Below are 20,596 nucleotides of genomic sequence, written 5' to 3' on the forward strand. Positions count from 1 at the left end.
CCGTGTTTAATAACTCTGCTTTAGTGGCACTGTCATCAGTGACTACACTGTTACTATCGCGCAGTGAAGTTATTGATTGCGTCTTGCCACTGGTGTACTTTATGTATGACCAGAATCTCTTTGGGTTTTCGGCCAGATTTCGAGACAGAATTTCGTTGTGGTAATTATTAAAAGCATCTCGCATTGAAGTACGCGCTATATTTAGAACTCCTGTAAAACCTTGCCAACAGCACGACATCGCCCGTAGCGCCTCTCCTGGGCTCGTGACCCTACTGGCTGGACCCTGAACGACTGGAAAACCATGCCCTGGACACATGAGTCCCGATTTCAGTTGGTAAGAGCTGACGGTAGGGTTCGAGTGTGGCGCAAATCGCACGAAACCATGGATCCAAGTTGTCAACAAGGCACTGTGGAAGCTGGTGCTGGCTCCATAACGTTCTGGGCTGGAATGCTGTGAAGTGGAGATGTTTATGTTCGGCTAGCTAGAGACCATTTGAGGCCATTCATGGACTTCATGTTTCCAAACACCGATAGAATTTTCATGGATGACAGTGCGCAATGTCAGAATATTCTGGATTATTTGGCCACTCAGATCCCCCGATATGAGTAGCGTCGAACATTTATGGGACGTATTCGAGAGGTCAGTTCGTGCACAAAATACTGCGCCAGCAACACTTTCCCAATTATGGACGCTATAGAGACAGCATGGCTCAACATTTCTACAGGGGACTTCCAACGACTTGTTGAGTCCACGGCACGTCGAGTTGTTGTGCTACGCCTGGCCAAAGCAGGTCCGACTCGATTTGAGGAGGTATCCCATGACTTTTGTCACCTCAGTGTATCGCGTATGGCTGTTATATAGATTTCCACAACACTTTACTTATAGAACCTGACTGAGGCTTTTTTAGAAATTTGCATTCGTACGACTTACACACACACACACACACATACATACGAGGGCGGTTCAGAAAGTAACCTCCGATTGGTCACAGTGCGGGTTGTGGGGGGAGTAGCGACGCCATCTGTGCGTTCACGCACTCAACAGGTCAGTCGTCAACAAGCCGTGGTCGAGTGAATGTCGTACCTGCGCTAGTTTAGTTTTTGTGGCAGTTTGAAATGAGTGCTGCAATAGAAAACCCCGCCAAATGTGAAGTGCGTGCTGTCATAAGGTTTTTTACAGCCAAAGGATATTCTGCAGCAGCTATTCATCGTGAGCTTTGTGCCGTGTACGGACCAAGAGTTATGAGTGAAGGAGTTGTCCATGAATGGGTACGTTTATTTAAAAGTGGACGAGAAAACGTTCATGATGAAGAGAGGAGTGGTAGACCATCATTGGTGACTGACGAACTCGTTCAGACAGTTGCTGCAAAAGTTCGTGAAAATCGACGTTTCTCAATGTCGGAGTTGTCTACTGGTTTTCCACAGATTTCTAAGACTCTCTTGTACGAGATAGTGACAGCAAGATTGGGTTACCGTAAGTTCTGTGCACGATGGGTGCCCAAAATTCTTACCGACCACCACAAAACTCAAAGAATGGCCTCTGCATTAGACTTTCTGTCACGTTATGAGGACGAAGGAGAACCATTGTTAAACAGAATCGTGACCGGTGACGAAACCTGGATAAAGTACGTGAACCCTGAGACAAAAGAACAATCAAAGATGTGGGCACATTCAAATTCGCCTACCAAACCAAGAAAAGCCTTGCAAGATTTTTCTGCCAGAAAACAGATGGCAACGGTGTTTTGGGATGCCAAAGGGGTGTTGTTGGTTGAATTCATGGAACGTGGTACGACCATTAATCAAGACGTGTACTGTGAAACAATAAAAAAGTTACGACGGGCTATACAGAACAAACGCCGTGGTATGCTGACTTCCGGTATCGTTTTTTTGCACGATAACGCCCGTCCTCACTCTGCTCGCAGAACAACGGCCCTTCTTGAGTCCTTCAAGTGGGACGTTATCAACCATCCACCTTACAGCCCAGACCTGGCGCCAAGTGATTATCACCTCTTCATGCATTTGAAGAAATGGCTCGGGTCACAGCGGTTTGATGACGACGAAGAGCTCAAAGATGCGGTCACAGGCTGGCTCCAGGCACAAGCGGGTGATTTTTATGCAGAAGGAATTTCAAAGCTTGTGAAGAGATACGATAAGTGCCTCAATCGCTATGTAGACTATGTAGAAAAATAGTGCAAAGATGTAGTTGTAAGATGTATATATTAAAATATTTTTATTTAACTTGGTGTATTTTTTTAAATCAACCGGAGGTTACTTTCAGAACGGCCCTTGTACGTACACACACACACACACACACACACACACACACACACACACACACACACACACATACTTGTTAACACATAATCAATAAGTAACGCAATTGTATAGGTTGTCCATAAAATCCAGTTATCATATCAAAATATCATAACTTGGGAGCTATTAGAGATAGAGCACCGTGGTTTGTTGTAAAACGTTTAGCAACCCTCAAAGATTTTTTTCTGTTATGGCAGAATATCACTGTGAGCTCCACTAGTCGCTCGTAGAACATTAAGGCGACATTCCTGTTCTTCCCATGTAGGGGTCACTATTGCAGTATCAACAGTTCTGCCTGTTTCATTGATTCGTGCACGAATGGTATAAACACCATTGACTGGCGTTCTGGATATGCGATCGTAATGGCGTGACGTCGAGAGACCGCGGGTGCCATGCGGTGGGATCATAGCGAACCACCCAACTCTCAAACCTCACGTACAGACTCCAATGTGGGTAGCGCACCGTAACGCTGGAAGATGATGGACAGCTGAAGCTCTCCAGGTTGTGGCAGCAGGAACTGTTTGAGCGTCTCCAGTTAAACATTTGCCGTTATGGCTTTGTAGGCAAAGAAAAATGGCCCTGTCACCCCATCGTGCATTGGGCCATATCAAACATTAAGCTTCGAGCTATCACGGCTGTCTTCACGTGTGTAATGTGGGTTTTCGGAGCTCCAAATCCTAAAGTTGTGGCAGATTCTCATAGCCAGAAATGTGGAATGTTGCTTCATCTGAAAATAGGCACTTTTTTCAGGCAGTCAGTGTGAGCATCTATGGAGGTGAGCGTGAATCACGCGAGTGCATACCGCAGAGAACGATCATTTGGTTGCAATGTTTGTACCATCTGCATTTTGTACGCAATAGGTGTAACCGCTTATGTAACACTTCACGGACAGTTGATCTTGTTTTCTGCGATTTCGAAAATTTGAAGTTGGAGTGCAGCTTGCACTCTGTCAGCACATGCTTGAGACATAAGGAGGACGTCCAAGTCGAGGAAGGTCTTTGATACTGCCAGCCTTTTTTTTTTTAACCAACTCATTATGCTTTTTTTTGCCGGTGGTACCCTCCCACATTGGCGTTGGTAATACCGCAGTACCGTTGTCACAGGTTTAAATTTTGCACGCCAGATGACACCACCTGTCGCCTTTTTTATGCACATCAAGTCAAATCTGCAACGAAGGATAAATGAAAAAACTTTGAAAGGTGCTAAATGTTTTACAGTAAAACATTATTCTCTATCTCTAATAGTGTCCTGCACAGTGTGGATTTCAGAAGAACTGTTCTACTGAGAATGCCATTTACATGTTCACTCATCAAATTTTATGAGCACTTAACAGTAAAATAGCGCCGGTCTGTATTTTGTGCGACCTATCTAAGGCATTTGACTCTGTGAATCACAGTATTGTCCTAGATAAACTGAAGCTTTATGGGATTGGCTGTACAACCAATCAATGGATAACGCCACATCTGACCAAAAGTATGCAGAAATTTGTACTTAGTAATTCAACCAGTGTAGTCTGGGGGTGTTATTCTGACTGGGAAGAAATCAAATATGTGGTTCCCGAAGCTCAATCGTAGGTACTATCTCTGCTCATGTGTGTAAACCATCTTCCGTCTAATAAACAACAAGCAGAATTAGTTCTTTTGCAGATGGTTCAAATGGTTCAAATGGCTCTGAGCACCATGGGACTTAACAGCGGAGGTCATCAGTCCCCTATAACTTAGAACTACTTAAACCTAACTATCCTAAGGACATCACACATACCCATGCCCGAGGCAGGCTTCGAACCTGCGACCGTAGCGGTCGCACGGTTCCAGACTGAATTTTGCAGGTGGCACTAGTATTGAAATCAATCTGAGCATACATACAGAAACAGAAGAAATGGTAAACAATAGTCTCAAAAGTATCATTGAAAGGTTTTCTGCAAATGGTCCCAGTCTCAATTTTAAAAAGACACATCATATTCAGTTCTACACATCTAGTGGTACTACACCAATCATAAAACATGGTGAGGGAATAATAAGTAGGGTGGAAAGTTCAAAAGTTTTAGCTGTCTATATTGATGAGAATTTAAACTGGAAAAAAGCGCGTTTTGTGACTCCTAAAAACCACTTATTTCAGCCACATTTGCACTTACAACCATTGCAAATCTTGGCCAGAGACAAACCAGTAAGTTGACATATCAAGACACAAAGGAATTAATAACATCAGCTGCCAGTGGGCATTGACTTAAAACAAAGGAGAAAGTTGGCAGTTTTTGCTGGACTGGGATTCGACCCCAGGTCTCCTGTTTATTAGAAAGGTGCGGTGACCATTGCACCATCTATATACAGCAGTCGTCGCAATTGCGCGAACTACCCTAGCGCACCCCCCGTCAGATCCATATTTTCAACTTATCCACATACAGCTAACGTAGTGCCGCTTGCTCATTATCCTCACTACTCGCGGCATTTCGCCGATCCTTCTGCGAGTTCGAGCGTGATGCGCACCCGCACTAAAGTCATCAGTTGGTCGTCCTTACCTTAATTGTAGACACCATATATATTAAGCTGACAAATTTTACATACTTTCATTCAATTATGCCATATGGAATAATGTTCAAGGTTAACTGATCTTTAAGATAGCAAGACTTCATTACTCTAAAACGTGCTGTAAGAATAACATGTCGTGTTCGCCCACGATCGTCTTGTAGACACCTATTTAAGAAGCTGAGCATTCTGACTACTGATTCACAATATATTTATTCCCTCATGAAGTTTGTTATGCATAATCCATTGCTGTTCAAAATGACCAAAGACGTACCTAATTAAACACATCAAAAATAGTTATGCATAATCCGGTTCCCAGAATTCCTGAAGATAGACGTTGACTGTGGATATTGTATCATAGACACAATCCCTTTGACAGATGTTACTAAGCCGGCCGCTGGTGACCGAGCGGCTCTAGGCGCTTCAGTCTGGAACCGCGCGACCTCTACGGTCGCAGGTTCGAATCCTGCCTCGGGCATGGATGTGTGTGATGTCCTTAGGTTAGTTAGGTTTAAGTAGTTCTAAGTTCTAGGGGACTGATGACCTGAGATGTTAAGTCCCATAGTGCTCAGAGCCATTTGAACCATTTTTTGATGTTACTAAACCCACCCAAGCAGTGCCTATTAGACGGAGGGGTTCCGACAGCCGATCAGTTCCAGTCATTCCACCAGGAAGGAGGTGCACGGTTAGTGTTGTCCGTAGTTCAACCATGCGTAGACGGTCAATACCGCGGTTCGATCGCGTCCGCATTGTTACTTTGTGCCAGGAAGGGTTCTCAACAAGGGAAGTGTCCAGGCGTCTCGGAGGGAACCAAAGCGATGTTGTTCGGACATGGAGGCGGTACAGAGCGACAGGAACTGTCGATGACATGCCTCGTTCAGGCCACCCGAGGGCTACTACTGCAATGGATGACCGCTAGCTACGGATTATGACACGGAGGAACCCTCAAAGCAACGACACCATGTTGAATAATGCTTTTCGTGCAGCCACAGGACGTCGTATTACGACTGAAACTGTGCCCAATAGGCTGCATAATGCATAACTTCACTCCCGATGTCTATGGCGAGGTCCAAGGTTGCAACTATGACAAATGGCTCTGAGTACTATGGGACTTAACATCTCAGGTCATCAGTCCCCTACTTAAACCTAACTAACCGAAGGACATCACACACATCCATGCCCGAGGCAGGATTCGAACCTGCGACCGTAGCGGTCGCGCGGTTCCAGACTGAAGCGCCTAGAACCGCTCGGCCACCAGCGGTCGGCCTGCAATCATGACATCATGCAGCATGGTACAGATGGGCCGAACAACATGCCGAATGGACCGCTCAGGATTGGCATCACGTTCTCTTCACCGATGAGTGTAGCATATGCCTTCAACCAGACAATCGTCTGTCCACTGTCCAGTGAGTGCAGCATCGTGGAGGTTCCCTGCTATTTTGAGGTGGCATTATGTGGGGACGACATACGCCGCTTGTGGTCATGGAAGGAGGCGTATCGGCTGTACGATACGTGAATGCCATCCTCCGACCGATAGTGCAACCATGTCGACAGCATTTTGGCAAGGCATTAGTCTTCATGGACGACAATTCGCGCCCCTGTCATGCACATCTTGTGATTGACTTTCTTCAGGATAACGACATCGCTCGACTAGAGTGGCCAGAATGTTCTCCAGACATGAACCCTATCGAACACGCCTGGGATAGACTGAAAAGGGCTGTTTATGGACGACGTGAGCCACCAACCACTCTGAGAGATCTACGCCGAATCGCCATTGAGGAGTGGTACAATCTGGTCAAACAGCGCCTTCATGAACTTGTCGACAATATGCCACGTCGAATACAGGCATGCATCAATGCAAGAGGACGGGCTACTGGGTACTAGCGGTACCGGTGTGTACAGCAGTCTGGACCACCACCTCTGAAGGTCTCGCTGTATGGTGGTACAACATGCAAAGTGTGGTTTCAATGAGCAATAAAAAGGGCGGAAATGATGTTTATGTTGATCTCTATTCCACTTTTCTGTACAGGTTCCGAAACTCTCGGAACCGAGGAGATGCAAGACTTTTTTTTATGTGTGTACAATACCAGATGACTGGATGGTTCATTTGCAGGAGGGGGCCCGGGTTAGGGAAGGACGGGGAAGGAAGTCGTCCGTGCCCTTTCAGAGAAACTATCCCCGCAACTTAGCCAGTGATATAAAATGTCTGACAACAGCAAATTAAACTTTGAAAACAAAGTGAAAAAGTTTCTCCTTGACAACTCTTTCTATTCCGTACAGGAATTTCTATTACCATGGTTACAAAAAAATTGCGATGTTGTTGTAAAATGATTCGTTCCACATCATTGCGATTTATGATGCAAAATGATCCACAGAACATGAAACTAACTAAATCCAAAACTATTTTTTTTTAGATAATAGCGGGACTTTATGAACACCCTGCGTTTCATTTTCACTGGCTTATCGTTAGTCTTTAATGTGAACACACCTGAATACGACGCTACAAGCCTCGAAACACATCCCGTTACAGTAAAACTGAAGATCATTCAATTGAAATCTGAGAAAAATTCGTTCTTACTCTCAATTTAGTGGCCGTGTGGTTCTAAGGCGCTACAGTCTGGAGCCGAGCGACCGCTACGATCGCAGGTTCGAATCCTGCCTCGGGCATGGATGTGTGTGATATCCTTAGTTTAGATAGGTTTAATTAGTTCTAAGCTCTAGGTGACTGATGACGTCAGAAGTTAAGTCGCACAGTGCTCAGAGCCATTTGAACCATTTTTACTCTCAATTTACATACGACTGCGTTCACTCGGTCGCGTCGACGATTGAAAGTTTCAAAGTAACAGAACGTAGCGTCGGACGTCGTCCGACACTGGTGCCAAAGCGGAAAATCAGTATGCCGAGTGAGGTCCGGTAGAGCTGAAAAAGTTAATAACTCTCATAATAAACAATAGTTGTGTTAGTTCACTAAAGTGATCATCAATTTAGACCCTATTGCCGTAATTTTATTGAAACATTCTCTTTCCGAAACGTTGGGCTCGTGTAATGTAAAATGTGAAGTGCATGCTATTTTCTGTGCGCTGTGTGATGTGTAATGGTGGCGTGTTGTTGCAGAGAGGGTGATGTACGCCCGCAAGCAGCGGCTGGTGCTGCAGAAGAACCCCGTCACCGGCGGCACGCCCATCACGCCGGAGGAGGCAGTGGTGAGTAGCGAGTAGTGTGGAGCGAGTAGCGAGTAGCTGCTGGCGCGACCCACAGAATGAGCTAGCTTAGAGGGGTAACATTCACACAGAAATAAATCACTGCTGGCACAAAAGCGAGCATTGAGAATAATGCCTAGCGCCAACCACAACCATCTCGTTCTCTTCAAGGAGTTAGACATTTAACCTCTCATTCACAATATGTTTACTCGCTAATCAAATTCGTAATAAAGAATGCCTCGCACTTTTAAAAGGTTAGTGATGTCCACTGCTACAACGATAGAAGAAAGAGTGACCTGTATTTCTCATTCCTACATCGCTGGCGTCAGTCTTTTGCAGAATTGTGGAACATGTTTCATGCTCACACAATATGAAAATCTCATCTATAAAATTGATATGGGTTCCATAAATAGAAAACCTGTGAAACACAATGAAACACTCCCCTCTCTCTCTCACTCACTCTCTCTCTCTCTAGAGCGTCGTAAACACTGGTGCGCAAGATGATGTCGTGTTCCTTGACGTTCCAAAGACATTCGATACAACTCCACGTTATCGTTTAGTGAACGAAATATGAGCTTACAGAATATCGGACCTCATTTGTGACTGGATTCAGGTCTTCCTAGCAGATAGTACTTGTTATTATTGATGAGACGAAGCGACGGGTGTGATACGCCGTATCCATCATAACCTTGCGATGCCCAACATCACAAGCAACTTCCATCTCCCGTTATTTATTTAGTTGCTGTGCTAGGTGGCTGGCCTGCACGATTCACAACTGTATGTCAATACAGAATTCCAAAAATTACATTAAATGATTAACGGAAAATCTCATATAAAGATGTGAAACAAATACTAACAAAGAGATAGAGGGGCTGGCCAGTACTTACCTGTTCTGTTCTGTTTTGTGTATCTTTCGGCTGTACTGAGCTGAGGTAAGTACTGGCCAGCCCCTCTTTCTCTTTGTTAGTATCTGTTTCACAAAAAATACATTAACAGAGACAACACAACATTAGATGTATAATAAACTTTTGTTAATTTTATGTACCAACTTTGAGCGTTGATACTGAAGATAATTACCAAACATACAACTCTTTGGCGGGACTGCTCAGTTCGGTCCCTGAATAATAATTTCATTATATTTTTGGCGTTCAAGGAAATGAAACACTTAAAGTAGTAGATGACATTTGCTGTTCGGGCAGCAAAATAACTGATGATGGTCGAAGTAAAGAGGATATAAAATGTAGACGGGCAATGGCAAGAAAAGCGTTTCTAAAGGAGAGAAATTTGTTAACATCGAGTAGAGATTTAAGAGTCAGAAAGTCCTGTGAAAGTATTTGTATGGAGAGTACCCATGCATGGAAGTAAAACATGGATGATACACAATTTAGACAAGAATAGAATATAAGCTTTCGAAATGTAGTGCTACGTAAGAATGCTGAAGATTAGATGGGTAGATCATCTAACTAATAAGGAAGTGCTGAATAGAAATTGGGAGAAAAGAAATTTGTGGCACAACTTCATAGAAGGGAACGGTTGGTAGGACGCATCTGAGACATCAAGGATCGTTAGTTTAGTACCGGAGGGAAGTGTGGGAGAGTGGGGGGGGGGGGGGGGGGAGGGTAAAAATCGTAGAGGGAGACCAAGAGATGAATACAGTAAGCAGATTCAGAAGGATGTAGGATGCAGTAGGTGCTGGGAGATGAAGAAGTTTGCACAGGATGGAGAGCTGCATCAGACCAGTCTTCGGACTGAAGACAACAATAACATCTGTCATTCAGCAGCCCAACGAATACCTCTAAGGAGCAGCAAACTATTACAGTGGCACTGAAGATGGCGTCGGCTGATGTAGACTGGACCTGTAGAACTGTAGGCGATCGAACGTGAACTTGGTGCGAGCTGTGTTGGATGTGAACTGCAAATGAACAGTGCTGTGAACTGAATGTTCGAAGTGAATGACACTGCCCGCGCGTCGTTACTTACCCTGTTATTGGAGCAATGATCTTGCGTTTGTGAAGAGGAAAGTAGTTCCAGTTATGAGCACCCGCTGCAGCAGCTGATATCACTGGCGACGGATGCATCTGGCCCTTTGACATTCTTGCAGCAGAAGCATAAAGCGGTCCCATATTGTTAGCACGATCCAAGCGGCAACAAATTGGAAATCGGTGTGGCGCCACAGCTGGAGTGCCTGGAAAGTAACTCTCTCTCGTGCACATCGCTGTGTACCAGTGACACAGTACACAGCATAAGCTTGTTTTGGGAGTATTCCAAGGAAATGTTGTAGGGCTGTGACTGTTTATAACGTATAATAATGTAGGCAGATATCTGAAGTTTTGTTTTGCACAGTTTTGAATCGTATCAGGTAGGTGGCGACCCCTCCATTACCCAAATACTAAATAAGCCGATTTCTGACGTTTCTCATGAACCTTACTAGCATAGCAGTGAATATGACGCCAATTTCTGCCCAGATGTTGGCCTTCAGGTCTTGTAGCGTCCTGGGACGGTTGACATATACGCAAGATTTTTATTAACAAAAAAAAGCAAGGGGCCAAACAGGGGTAGCGGGCTGGCCACTCCAAACCGGCCCATATTGATGTAGGCGGTCAGGGAAGTGTTCCTTCAAAACAGTCATTGATGCCCTTGAAGTTTGATTGTTGTTCCGTTCTGTTGGAACCAAATGCACCGTAAGTCCAGTTCATCAAGTAGTGGAAAAAAATTCCTCCAACATGAAAACATGACGGTCTGAAGTCGCTGTCACTCTGACCCAATTGTGTTAAAAACCCGGGGAAATTGCTGAGGAAGTTGCACACCACATTGTGACTTTATACATATGACTGCATAGGCGTTTGACGCAATTCTTGGGGATTGGTGTCGACCCATCAATGCATGTTCTGCTTGTTGATGCATCGAGTCAAACGAAAATGGGCTTCATCACTGAAACAAACAATTGCGTCAGAAACGTTTTTGAGAAGTGCGAACATGAGTTCCTCCGATAACTTTAGTAGCTTTCGGGGAGGTCCTGTACAATTGTCAACTTATACTGATGGCGATGAGGGTCATCGTGAAGAATTCGCCTCGGTGAACGATCGGAAAGTCCAAGGGCAAACGTATTTCTGCGCGCAGAACGTCGTGGGGATTGCAAGACGGAACCTCTCATTTCCTCAATGTTCTCCCGTGATCCCATGGGCCGAGAGACTCCATTTCTTCGTGTCGTCGTACTCACGATTTGTCTGAACGTAGTAACACATGTAACTATTGATTTCCAGTCCGGGGCACGGTCCATGTAACAACTGATTACCGGCCCGGGACACGGCCCAGCTGGACTACACTCAAGGGTTTTGGAAGGCGCGCTGGGTTTTAATCATAGAGCAGCTGTTCGAAAAGTAGGCCTCGATCGCAAACGCACATTCCTCTCTGTTCCGACGCGTGATTGTGTCTGACCTGGAAGAGAACAAACAACATTTTAGAACTACGCCTGTCGAATGAGACCACGACCGCCCCGCTACGACCGCTACAGCCTGAATGGCGCGCCTCTCTAATGAGGAAGTTACATTGCCGCACCCGGGCAAAAGGGGAAGCCATCTACCGGGTATGATTTTCAGAATTGCGCAAAATAAAACTTTAGATATGTACCTACATTATTTTAAAAAATCAGATGGAGGTCTAAAAACAAGATCAAAAGTGTACAGAACGCTTCCTAACAGCGTAAGGGGTGCGGGGAACGTATCTTCATTGGAGACAGGCTCAAGTGTACGGAAAGCACAGCATACCCGTTGCAATTCCAACGCTGAATCCGACCTCTGGGAAGACACTGCCACTGTAACTCGCCGGCCTTCAGTAGTGAGGGCATCCACCTGATGGACACTGGTATCGGTAATGCCATATGACGTTCCATATGGTGCGTCTTCGGCGAACGAGATCTGACCTTCCTTGAACCGCTCGTGCCACGCCTTTATCCTTGCACCAGACATGCAGTGCTCTCCGTATACTTGCGCCATTCTTTGGCGAATTTCCGTTCCCAGCATTCCTTCCTCTGCAGACAATCAGACTGCGATCTGGAAACAACTGCAGGCGACCAAAACTTGTGGACTACAGTTAATATGATTGCATATCGAAAATGTAAAAGGCAGCTGCTCAGTTTTTCGTCTATAAGATTAAGCGGACGTTATAAATAGCAAAATAACATCAACAGATCGCGAGAAGCGTTTCCTCCATTGTAGATATTGATAGGCACATATAAATATAATTAATTAAGATAAACTATTGTATACTGTCGGAAAAAATCAGTACATCCTGGGGGATAGGAGATATACCGATAATGTTTCAACATCATCCGTCAACTGATAGCGTAGTCACATAGCTACCAGAGTGCCATTTGTGTCTATCATTTAATAGAGAAAGCTCGCAACCAGAAGACTCAGTGTGGTGCAAACGTGGGAAGCAAGCACGCAGCAACGGAGAAGCACTCATGCTTCCAACAGCCACACGAGCGAGTTTGAAAGGAGTCCACTTGTGCCCTTCTATTGGCGGATGGTCCTTTCGGAGAACTGCCTCAAAGGTTCGAAGTGTTGCGTCAGTTATGCAACGATGCTGGTATCAGTGGTCACGTGAATATTCTCACAGCCCTAGACAAGTTTCTGTTCGTCCAAACATCACAGACGTCCGCCAGGATCGTTGTATTGTAAGGGCAGCTGTGGCAGATCGTACAGCTATCACAGCACGGATAAGAAGGCTTGTGAACCCAGATGTCTCAACACGAACTGTTGCGAACCGGTTATTAGCAGTGGGGCTACGGGCGCACACACCTCTAGCCCGTCTTCCACTCACGCCACAGCATCGAGATACATGGCTCAACTGGTGCCATCAGAGGATCACTTGGATTATGCAATGGAGCGCCGTGGTCTTCAGCTTTCAAAGCAGATTCTGCCTGCACGCAAGTGAAGCGCATACGACGTAGACCTGGTGAGCACTGTCTCGTAAAGTGCACTCGTCCAAGACACACCGGCCCCACCCCAGACCTTATGGTCTGTCGTGCGGTAAGCTACAACTGTAGTTCACCTTTCGTGTTTATGGAGGTGACGCTAACCAGCGCTCGGTACATGCAGAATGTTGATGGGCCCGTTCTTGTAACAGGAAGGTGATGTGTTGTTCCGACAGGATTACGCTCGCCCACACACAGCCCTTGAAACTCCACGTTCTCTGAAAGACGTGCAGCAACTTCCCTAGCCAGCACGATCTCAGGACTAGTTTCCAATCGAGTAAGTGTGGGGTATGATGGGATAAGAAGAGACTCGCGCGACTCGTCAGCCGACCACTCTTACAGAAGTGAGTGAAACGTTGGAACAGACGTATCGAAGGACAGTATTCGCCATCTATACGATCGACTGGCCTGAGTCAGCGCCTGTACTGCCACCCGTAGAGACTACATCACGTACTGACATGGGTGTTTCAGCATGGGTCGGTAACTGGCATCAGAGAACCGTTTGTGCTAATGATTTGTACATGTGATAATTTCCTGTACACCATATGAACTGTTGCAACAATAAATCTTGAGTGAACCGGAAACCTCTAGAAGGGTGAACTAATTTTTTTCCGGCAGTGTTTATGGCCATCCACACGGATACGCGTAGACCCGAGGATTGCCAAGGCACACACGTACCAATGTGGGCGATGTAGAATCGTGTAGCAACAATAGGTCTAGAAGCAGTTATTGTTGAAATTAGTTCGCAAACCGCGACTTCTTCCGAGGCTGTGTTAATTCCTTTTATTTTATGTTGTTTTTAATCGATTCTTATTTTCAATATTCTGTTTTATTTTTGCATTTATATTATCAGTGGTTTCTGTTAACAGATCTTATGACTATATACACATTATAAAATACTGCATGTTACCATGATTATAGAATATTTTATGATTACTCGTCACTTGTGTAACCAGTTTAACAAGAGTTATGAAATAGTACTAATAGTAAAAAATTTTAAAAATAAATTTAATTTCGTGACCAAAACACAATCAAGCCCTTTCTACGTCTACGTCTACATAGACACTCCACAAGCCACCATACGGTGCATGGCGGAGGGTACCCTGTACCACTACTTGTCATTTCCTTTCCTGTTCCGCTCGCAAATTACACGAAGGAAAAACGACTGACTGTATGCCTCCGTATGAGCCCTAATTTTTCATATCTTATCTTCGCGTGTCCTGATGATACCCTGGTCTCTGATGAACACTCGCCGTCGAAGACAACCTACTGGGTTCTATTACTTAAGAAGTCTTCGAGCCACTCACTTATCTGTGAAATTATTCCGTACGCTCGTATCTTCGTTAACAGCCTGCAATGGGGCACCGTGTCAAATTCTATCTAGAAATATGGAATCTGCCTGTTCCCCTTTATCCATGGTTCTCAGTATATCGTGTGAGAAAAGGACAAGCTGAGTGTCGCAAGGGCGATCCTTTCTAAAACCATGGTGATTCTCAGACATAAGCTTCTCTGTCTCAAAAATGGTTCCAAGCACTACGGGACTTAACACCTGAGGTCATCAGTCCCCTAGACTCAGAACTACTTAAACCTAACTAACCTAAGGACATCACACACATCCATGCCCGAGGCAGGATTCGAACCTGCGACCGTAGCGGCAGCGCGGTTCCATACTGAAACGCCTAGAACCGCTCGGCCATAACGGCCGGCCTTAGTCTCAAGAAAGTTTATTGTATTCGAATTGAAAATATGTTCAAGCATTCTGCAGCAAACAGAAGTTAGGGATATTGGTCTATAATTTTTCGGGTCCGTTCTTTTACCTCTCTTATATGCTGGAGTCACCTCCGGTTTTTTTTTTTCAGTCGCTTGGGGCTCTGTGCTTGGCGAAAGATCCCCGATAAATGCAAGCTAGGTAAGAGGCCAATGCCGTAGAGTACTCTTTGTAATATCGAACTGGTATTCCATCCGGACCTGGTGACTTACTTGTTTCCTAATCTTTCAGTTGTTTTTCTGCGCTAGGTATGCTTATTTCTATGTCGTCCATATGGGAGTCTGTCTGATGGTCAAATGACGGTATGTTTGTATGGTTCTCCTGTGTGAACGATTTCTTAAACGTGAAATTTAAAACTTCGGCTCTAATTTTGCTATCTTCAACTGCCACACCAGACTGGTCAACAAGGGACTGAATGGAAGTCTTAGACTCGTTTAGCGATTTTACACATGATCAGAATTTTCCCGGGTTCTCTGTCATATCTTTTGCTAAGGTGTGACGGTGGTAGTTGTTGAATGCTTCGCAAATAGATCTTTTCAAAGACGCACGAATCTCTACTAACCTTCACTTGTCGACATTTGCGAGTCCACTTTTGAACCTAGAGTGCAACAGCCTCTGCTTCCTCCGCATTTCGTTATTAAACCACGGGGGTCTTTCTATCTTTTATCCGCTTACTAGACACGTAACTCTCCCGAGCACGATTTAGTCTGCTTAAACTTTGCTCATAATTCCTCAACCCCCATCTTACTGGAACTAAGTGATGTCACTTCACTGTCTAAGTGAGACGTTAATAATTGCTTATCTGCTCTATCTAGGAGAAACTCTCTGCTAGCCTTCTTGACTGATTTATTAACTTTCGTAATCATAGTTGCTATAATGACACCATGATCGCTAATCCGCGTTTCTATACTCACACTGTCGATAAGGTCCCACCAATCTGCAGTTACAAGGTCTAAGATATTTCCACTGGGTGTGGGCTGTCCAGCTAGCTGCTCAAGACAATTTTCAGAAAACGTGTTCAAAAGTATTTCGCATGGCTGTCTGTCTGTACCCCTTGCAATGAGTCCAGAGACATCCCAGTCTATTCTCGGCAGGCTAAAGTCACATCCAACTAGTACTGCATGATCTAGTATCTACTCGCTGTTGGTTCAAAATGGTTCAAATGGTTCTGAGCACTATGGGACTTAACTTCTGAGGTCATTAGTCCCCTAGAGCATAGAACCATTTACACCTAAGGACATCACATACATCCATGCCCGAGGCAGGATTCGAACCTGCGACCGTAGCGGTCTCGCGGTTCCAGACTGTAGCGCCTAGAACCGCTCGGCCACCCCGGCCGGCTAGTCGCTGTTGACCGTATACTGTCTTTGAATGACTCTGTCACAGCGGAATCGGGTGGCCGGTAGAAACATCCAACAATTAACTTAGTTTCACCTACATCTGTTATACACGACCAGATGACTCCACTGTCACACTCAACTTCGACCCAATAGAGACAATATATTTGTCAACTGCAATGAGCACTTCCCCTCCCATGGCCTCTAATCTCTCTTCCCGACATACGTTCCACGACTCGCTAAATATCTCACAGCATCCACTTCGGGTATCAGCCAGCTCTCGGTCCCAAGAATAATTTGAGCGCGAGAACGAAGTCGTCTTGCGTCTTCCTACAGTTACTCATTTGCCGTCAAGGACAACAAACTAGATTCTGTTGTTTAAGAACGAACCACTCACGTATCTGTGAACTTATTCCATATGCTCTTACCTTCGTTAACAGCTTGCAGTGGAGCACCGTCTCAAATGCTTTCCGGAAATCTAGAAATTTGGGCACTGCCTGTTGTTCTTTCGTTTTTACCCCTGAGAAAAATTTGTGTTAGCCCTCAAGGAGTACTTACCCCCAGGTTGGGAACCACTGCTCTAACGGCAGCGCCGGCCGAAGCGCCTACTAGCTGCCGCGACTTGTGCTGGTGCGCGTGTAGCAGCGAGTGTTTGGCGGTTGCAGACGCTGCGGCAGGTGACGTTCGGGTCTGCGCTGGTGCCGCCGCGCACCGACTGGCTGCGCTCGGGGCTGGTGTTCCGCGAGCCGGAGCAGCCGCTCGGCTTCGGGCTGGTGGCGGCCCGCAGCACCACGGGCGGGCTGCTCAGCGTGGTGCAGGCGCAGGTCATCAAGCACCTGCTGTTCGACAGCGCGCCCAGGGACGCGCAGCGCAAAGTCGACGAGTGAGTGCCACGCCCCCACTATACGTCTCAACAACATAAACTAGCCGAGGCATCGCCATATTTGATGCCAATTAGAAACTTAGCCGCCATGTTCTGCAGCGTCATGTTGACACTGATTGTCTGTTAGCATGCAATCACATAAGGACATCCGCGGAAAAACGGGCTAATCCTCAAATTTAAAAGCTTAGAGATAAATATTGCCATATGTTGCTGCGTACGGGAACCATCAAAATTGACATTGCTCTCACTCCTAATTGGTATTTAGGGGTGAGACCAATGTCAGTTTTGATAGTTCCCTTACGCAGCAACAGATGGCAACACTTATCTCTAATTAACTGCTCATGGTTGGGATTCACAGTCATATAATATTTCTTAAAAGACATCATAGTCGCCGTTCACTGTATAAAATATTTATTGTTGCTATTGCAATTTCGGCCTTATGGGCATTTTCAAGTAACACTGCAAAAGTCACCTTAACACAAAAATACAAAAGTGAAGCACAGGATGTATATACACAATTAAGCAAACATTTCATTTCATTACGAAAGTAGCTCAATTATAAAAATTGGAGATAATTGTACATTACTTACATTCTGTCAGAATATAACACAATCTGACGTGAGTATATGTCATCGTCATAATGCAGCCTTTTGACTCTGAGAGTCCCACAAGATCCTATGAGTACGACACTTATTACATTGTAATATATTGTTAAATATATACTGAACTGCCTATGTTGCCATCGTTCTAATAATCTATCTGACATACAAGTTCAGGCGCACTGACAACATGTGGAGCTAAGTCTGTTGGCGAGAAAATACATTTGCTAAATATACTGCCTGTGCACGTAACAAAGATAGTGCACACCAAGGATACAACTTATAAGCTTTATGTCGACAGATGAAAAGACTTTACGATATAAAGCTTATAAGTTGTATCCTTGGTGTGCACTATCTTTGCTACATGCACAGGCATTATGTTTAGTAAATTTATTTTCGCACCAACTGACTTAGCTCCACATGTTGTCAGTGCACCTGAACTTGTATGTCTGATAGATTATTAGAAAGATGGCAGTTCAGTATATATTTAACAACATATCACAATGTAATAGCCGGCCGGTGTGGCCGTGCGGTTAAAGGCGCTTCAGTCTGGAACCGCGTGACCGCTACGGTCGCAGGTTCGAATCCTGCCTCGGGCATAGATGTGTGTGCTGTCCTTAGGTTAGTTAGGTTTAAGTAGTTCTAAGTTCTAGGGGACTGATGACCACAGAAGTTAAGTCCCAGAGCCGTTTGAACCATTTTTGAACAATGTAATAAGTGTCGTACTTATCGGATCTTGTGGGACTCTCAGTCAAAAGGCTGCATTTTGACGACGACATATAGTCATGTCAGATAGTTTTATATTCTGACAGAATGTAAGTCATGTACATTTACCTCCAAATTTTATAATTGAGCTAGTTTCTTAATGAAATGTTTGCTTAATTATGTATATACACCCTGTGCTTCACTTTTGTATTTTTGTGTTTAGGTAACTTTTGCAGTGTTACTTGAAAATGGCCATAAAGCCGAAATTGCAATAGTAGCAATAAATATTTTGTACAGTCAACGGCGACTATGATGTCTGTTAAGAAACTTATCTCTAAGCTTTTACATTAGCCCGTTTTTCTGCGCATGTCTTCATATGGCTTTGTCTGTTATACAGTAACATTTGCAGCTGCCAGTTGCGATTTTTCTTTTTGGTTACTGCCCGCATGACAGGTTTTAAAAAAATAATTCCCGTTCTAAGTGCGTTTTTCGTGCACTATCGCATCTCAAGCTTAATGTTTGCGATATGGAACTGCAGCGTTAATCCTAGTTGACACGACGACATTGGGTTGCGCCACTCGCTGCGTGGAAAGAGTTGCACGCAAATGGTTTCACATTTGACTGTATACACGACGAAACCAGTATACGCTTCAGTTTCGTCGTTTTGTGGGTTCCTCAGTCGTGTCTGAAATGAAAGTTTTGGCAGCTGCACCTCACAAGAGTTGTGATGGAGTTAAAGCCTATTGCGTGGAATCGCTGCATAAGACAAAAATAAGAAACGTGTTTCGATTCGTGACTGGATGAAGAAAAGACGTCAATTCGGTTGCTCAGCATTCTTTCTGAAATAATTTGTAATGGAAGACCCAAGAAGTTCTTTTAATTATCTTAGAATGTCACCATAACTGTTTACGTTTCTTCTAAATAGAGTTATTTTTGCGATAAGGAATAAAGATACTGTAATGCATGAAGCACTGTCGCCAGAACTGAAATTACATATCACATTGCGTGCATCACAATCGAGAACACTCGGCATGCTATATGATGCGGTTTTAGTTGGTGATGGCGCTTTTTCATTAACACCAATAATTATTTACATTAACAGTAATAATTATTAACATTAACAGCAGTAATTATTCGAAGCAGGCCGCATTAAGGATAGAATGGTTTGCAAACTACTCTCTTGAAGACAGATCTGTACAGTGGCAGTATTTCAAAATTCAAACACATGTGAATGGGGAGCACTGCTGCGACGTTTTAAATAGATGAATATTGAATAAAGAATGTAGCCTCTTGTTTTGTGTAGCCTTCCCTCCTGTCAACAATACTCCTAAAAAAAAAGTCGGCCAATTCGAACGATGGGATTTTAGTCTTGTAGACAAGAGCATTTCTACAGCTAGAATTACATTTGCTTGTATTTTTCTTAATTCGGTTGTATATGTGCTCCTAGTTCAATAACTTTTGCCCTGCAGTTCAGATACTGTCAAACGTGAAGGCCTCTGAAGCAGCAATATATTGCTTATTTTTGTAATCAGCATCACTGAAATCCCACAAACACCTATGCAAAGAATAGATATCCAAAAAGCGAACATTAGGCTCCATTCCTCACTGCATATTTCAGTTTGTCTACACTCTACGAACACACATAACCTCAAAACACATGCAACTAGTGTAGCCAAAGATGGAACACGGCGAAAGTGTTTAGTTTCACCGACGAGTTGCGCAAACGCGCGTCGCGCATGCGCAGTGGCCGGTAGCGCAGTTGCCTGCAACCTAGTGTCGTCGTGTAAACTAGGCTTTATTCTCGTGACTTTACGATAAGGGGCGGTCAAAAAGTTTCTGTTTGTGGTCGATGCTGCAGCATATTTGCAACGTAGCGCGACTCAGATGCAGACATACAGGGTGATTTTTTTACCATCGTCTACAGACTCTAGGGCTTGATCGATGAGAGGATGCATAAGAAAAAAAGCTCTAATGGACTTATGTGCAGAAGTGCTTGGTTTCCACGCTAGAGACCATTTATTCAGTCATACATTGTTACAGAGACTGGTCTCTAATACGCACTGTACCATGCAGCCACAGTTACAGTATGTACTGAAAATGGTTTCCATGTGCCTCAACGCACGCATGTAAGCGCTGTAGCATGTTCTGTCTCATACGTTCACATCGGGCAGGCTGCATCCGAACAGCGTCACTCCAGTGTCTCCACATATGGAATGGGCTGTGCATGCACGATACTTTTGAGATGGCCCCACAACCAGAAATCGCACGGGTTGAGATCTGGTGAACGA

General features: G+C 44.6%; 1 protein-coding gene across 1 annotated transcript in view; it reads left to right on the forward strand.

The window, feature by feature from the left end:
* LOC124594462 (inactive ubiquitin carboxyl-terminal hydrolase MINDY-4B) overlaps window positions 1–20,596 on the forward strand; it is a 335,745-nt gene that overhangs the window by 254,065 nt on the left and 61,084 nt on the right. The window contains exons 2-3 of the mRNA XM_047132838.1: window positions 7,953–8,041; window positions 16,787–17,004. Of these exons, the coding sequence (XP_046988794.1) occupies window positions 7,953–8,041; window positions 16,787–17,004 (307 nt within the window). The remainder of the gene's footprint in view (window positions 1–7,952; window positions 8,042–16,786; window positions 17,005–20,596) is intronic.

This window comes from Schistocerca americana, chromosome 2, assembly GCF_021461395.2.
Source record: "Schistocerca americana isolate TAMUIC-IGC-003095 chromosome 2, iqSchAmer2.1, whole genome shotgun sequence".
NCBI classification, from domain to species: Eukaryota; Metazoa; Arthropoda; class Insecta; order Orthoptera; family Acrididae; genus Schistocerca; species Schistocerca americana.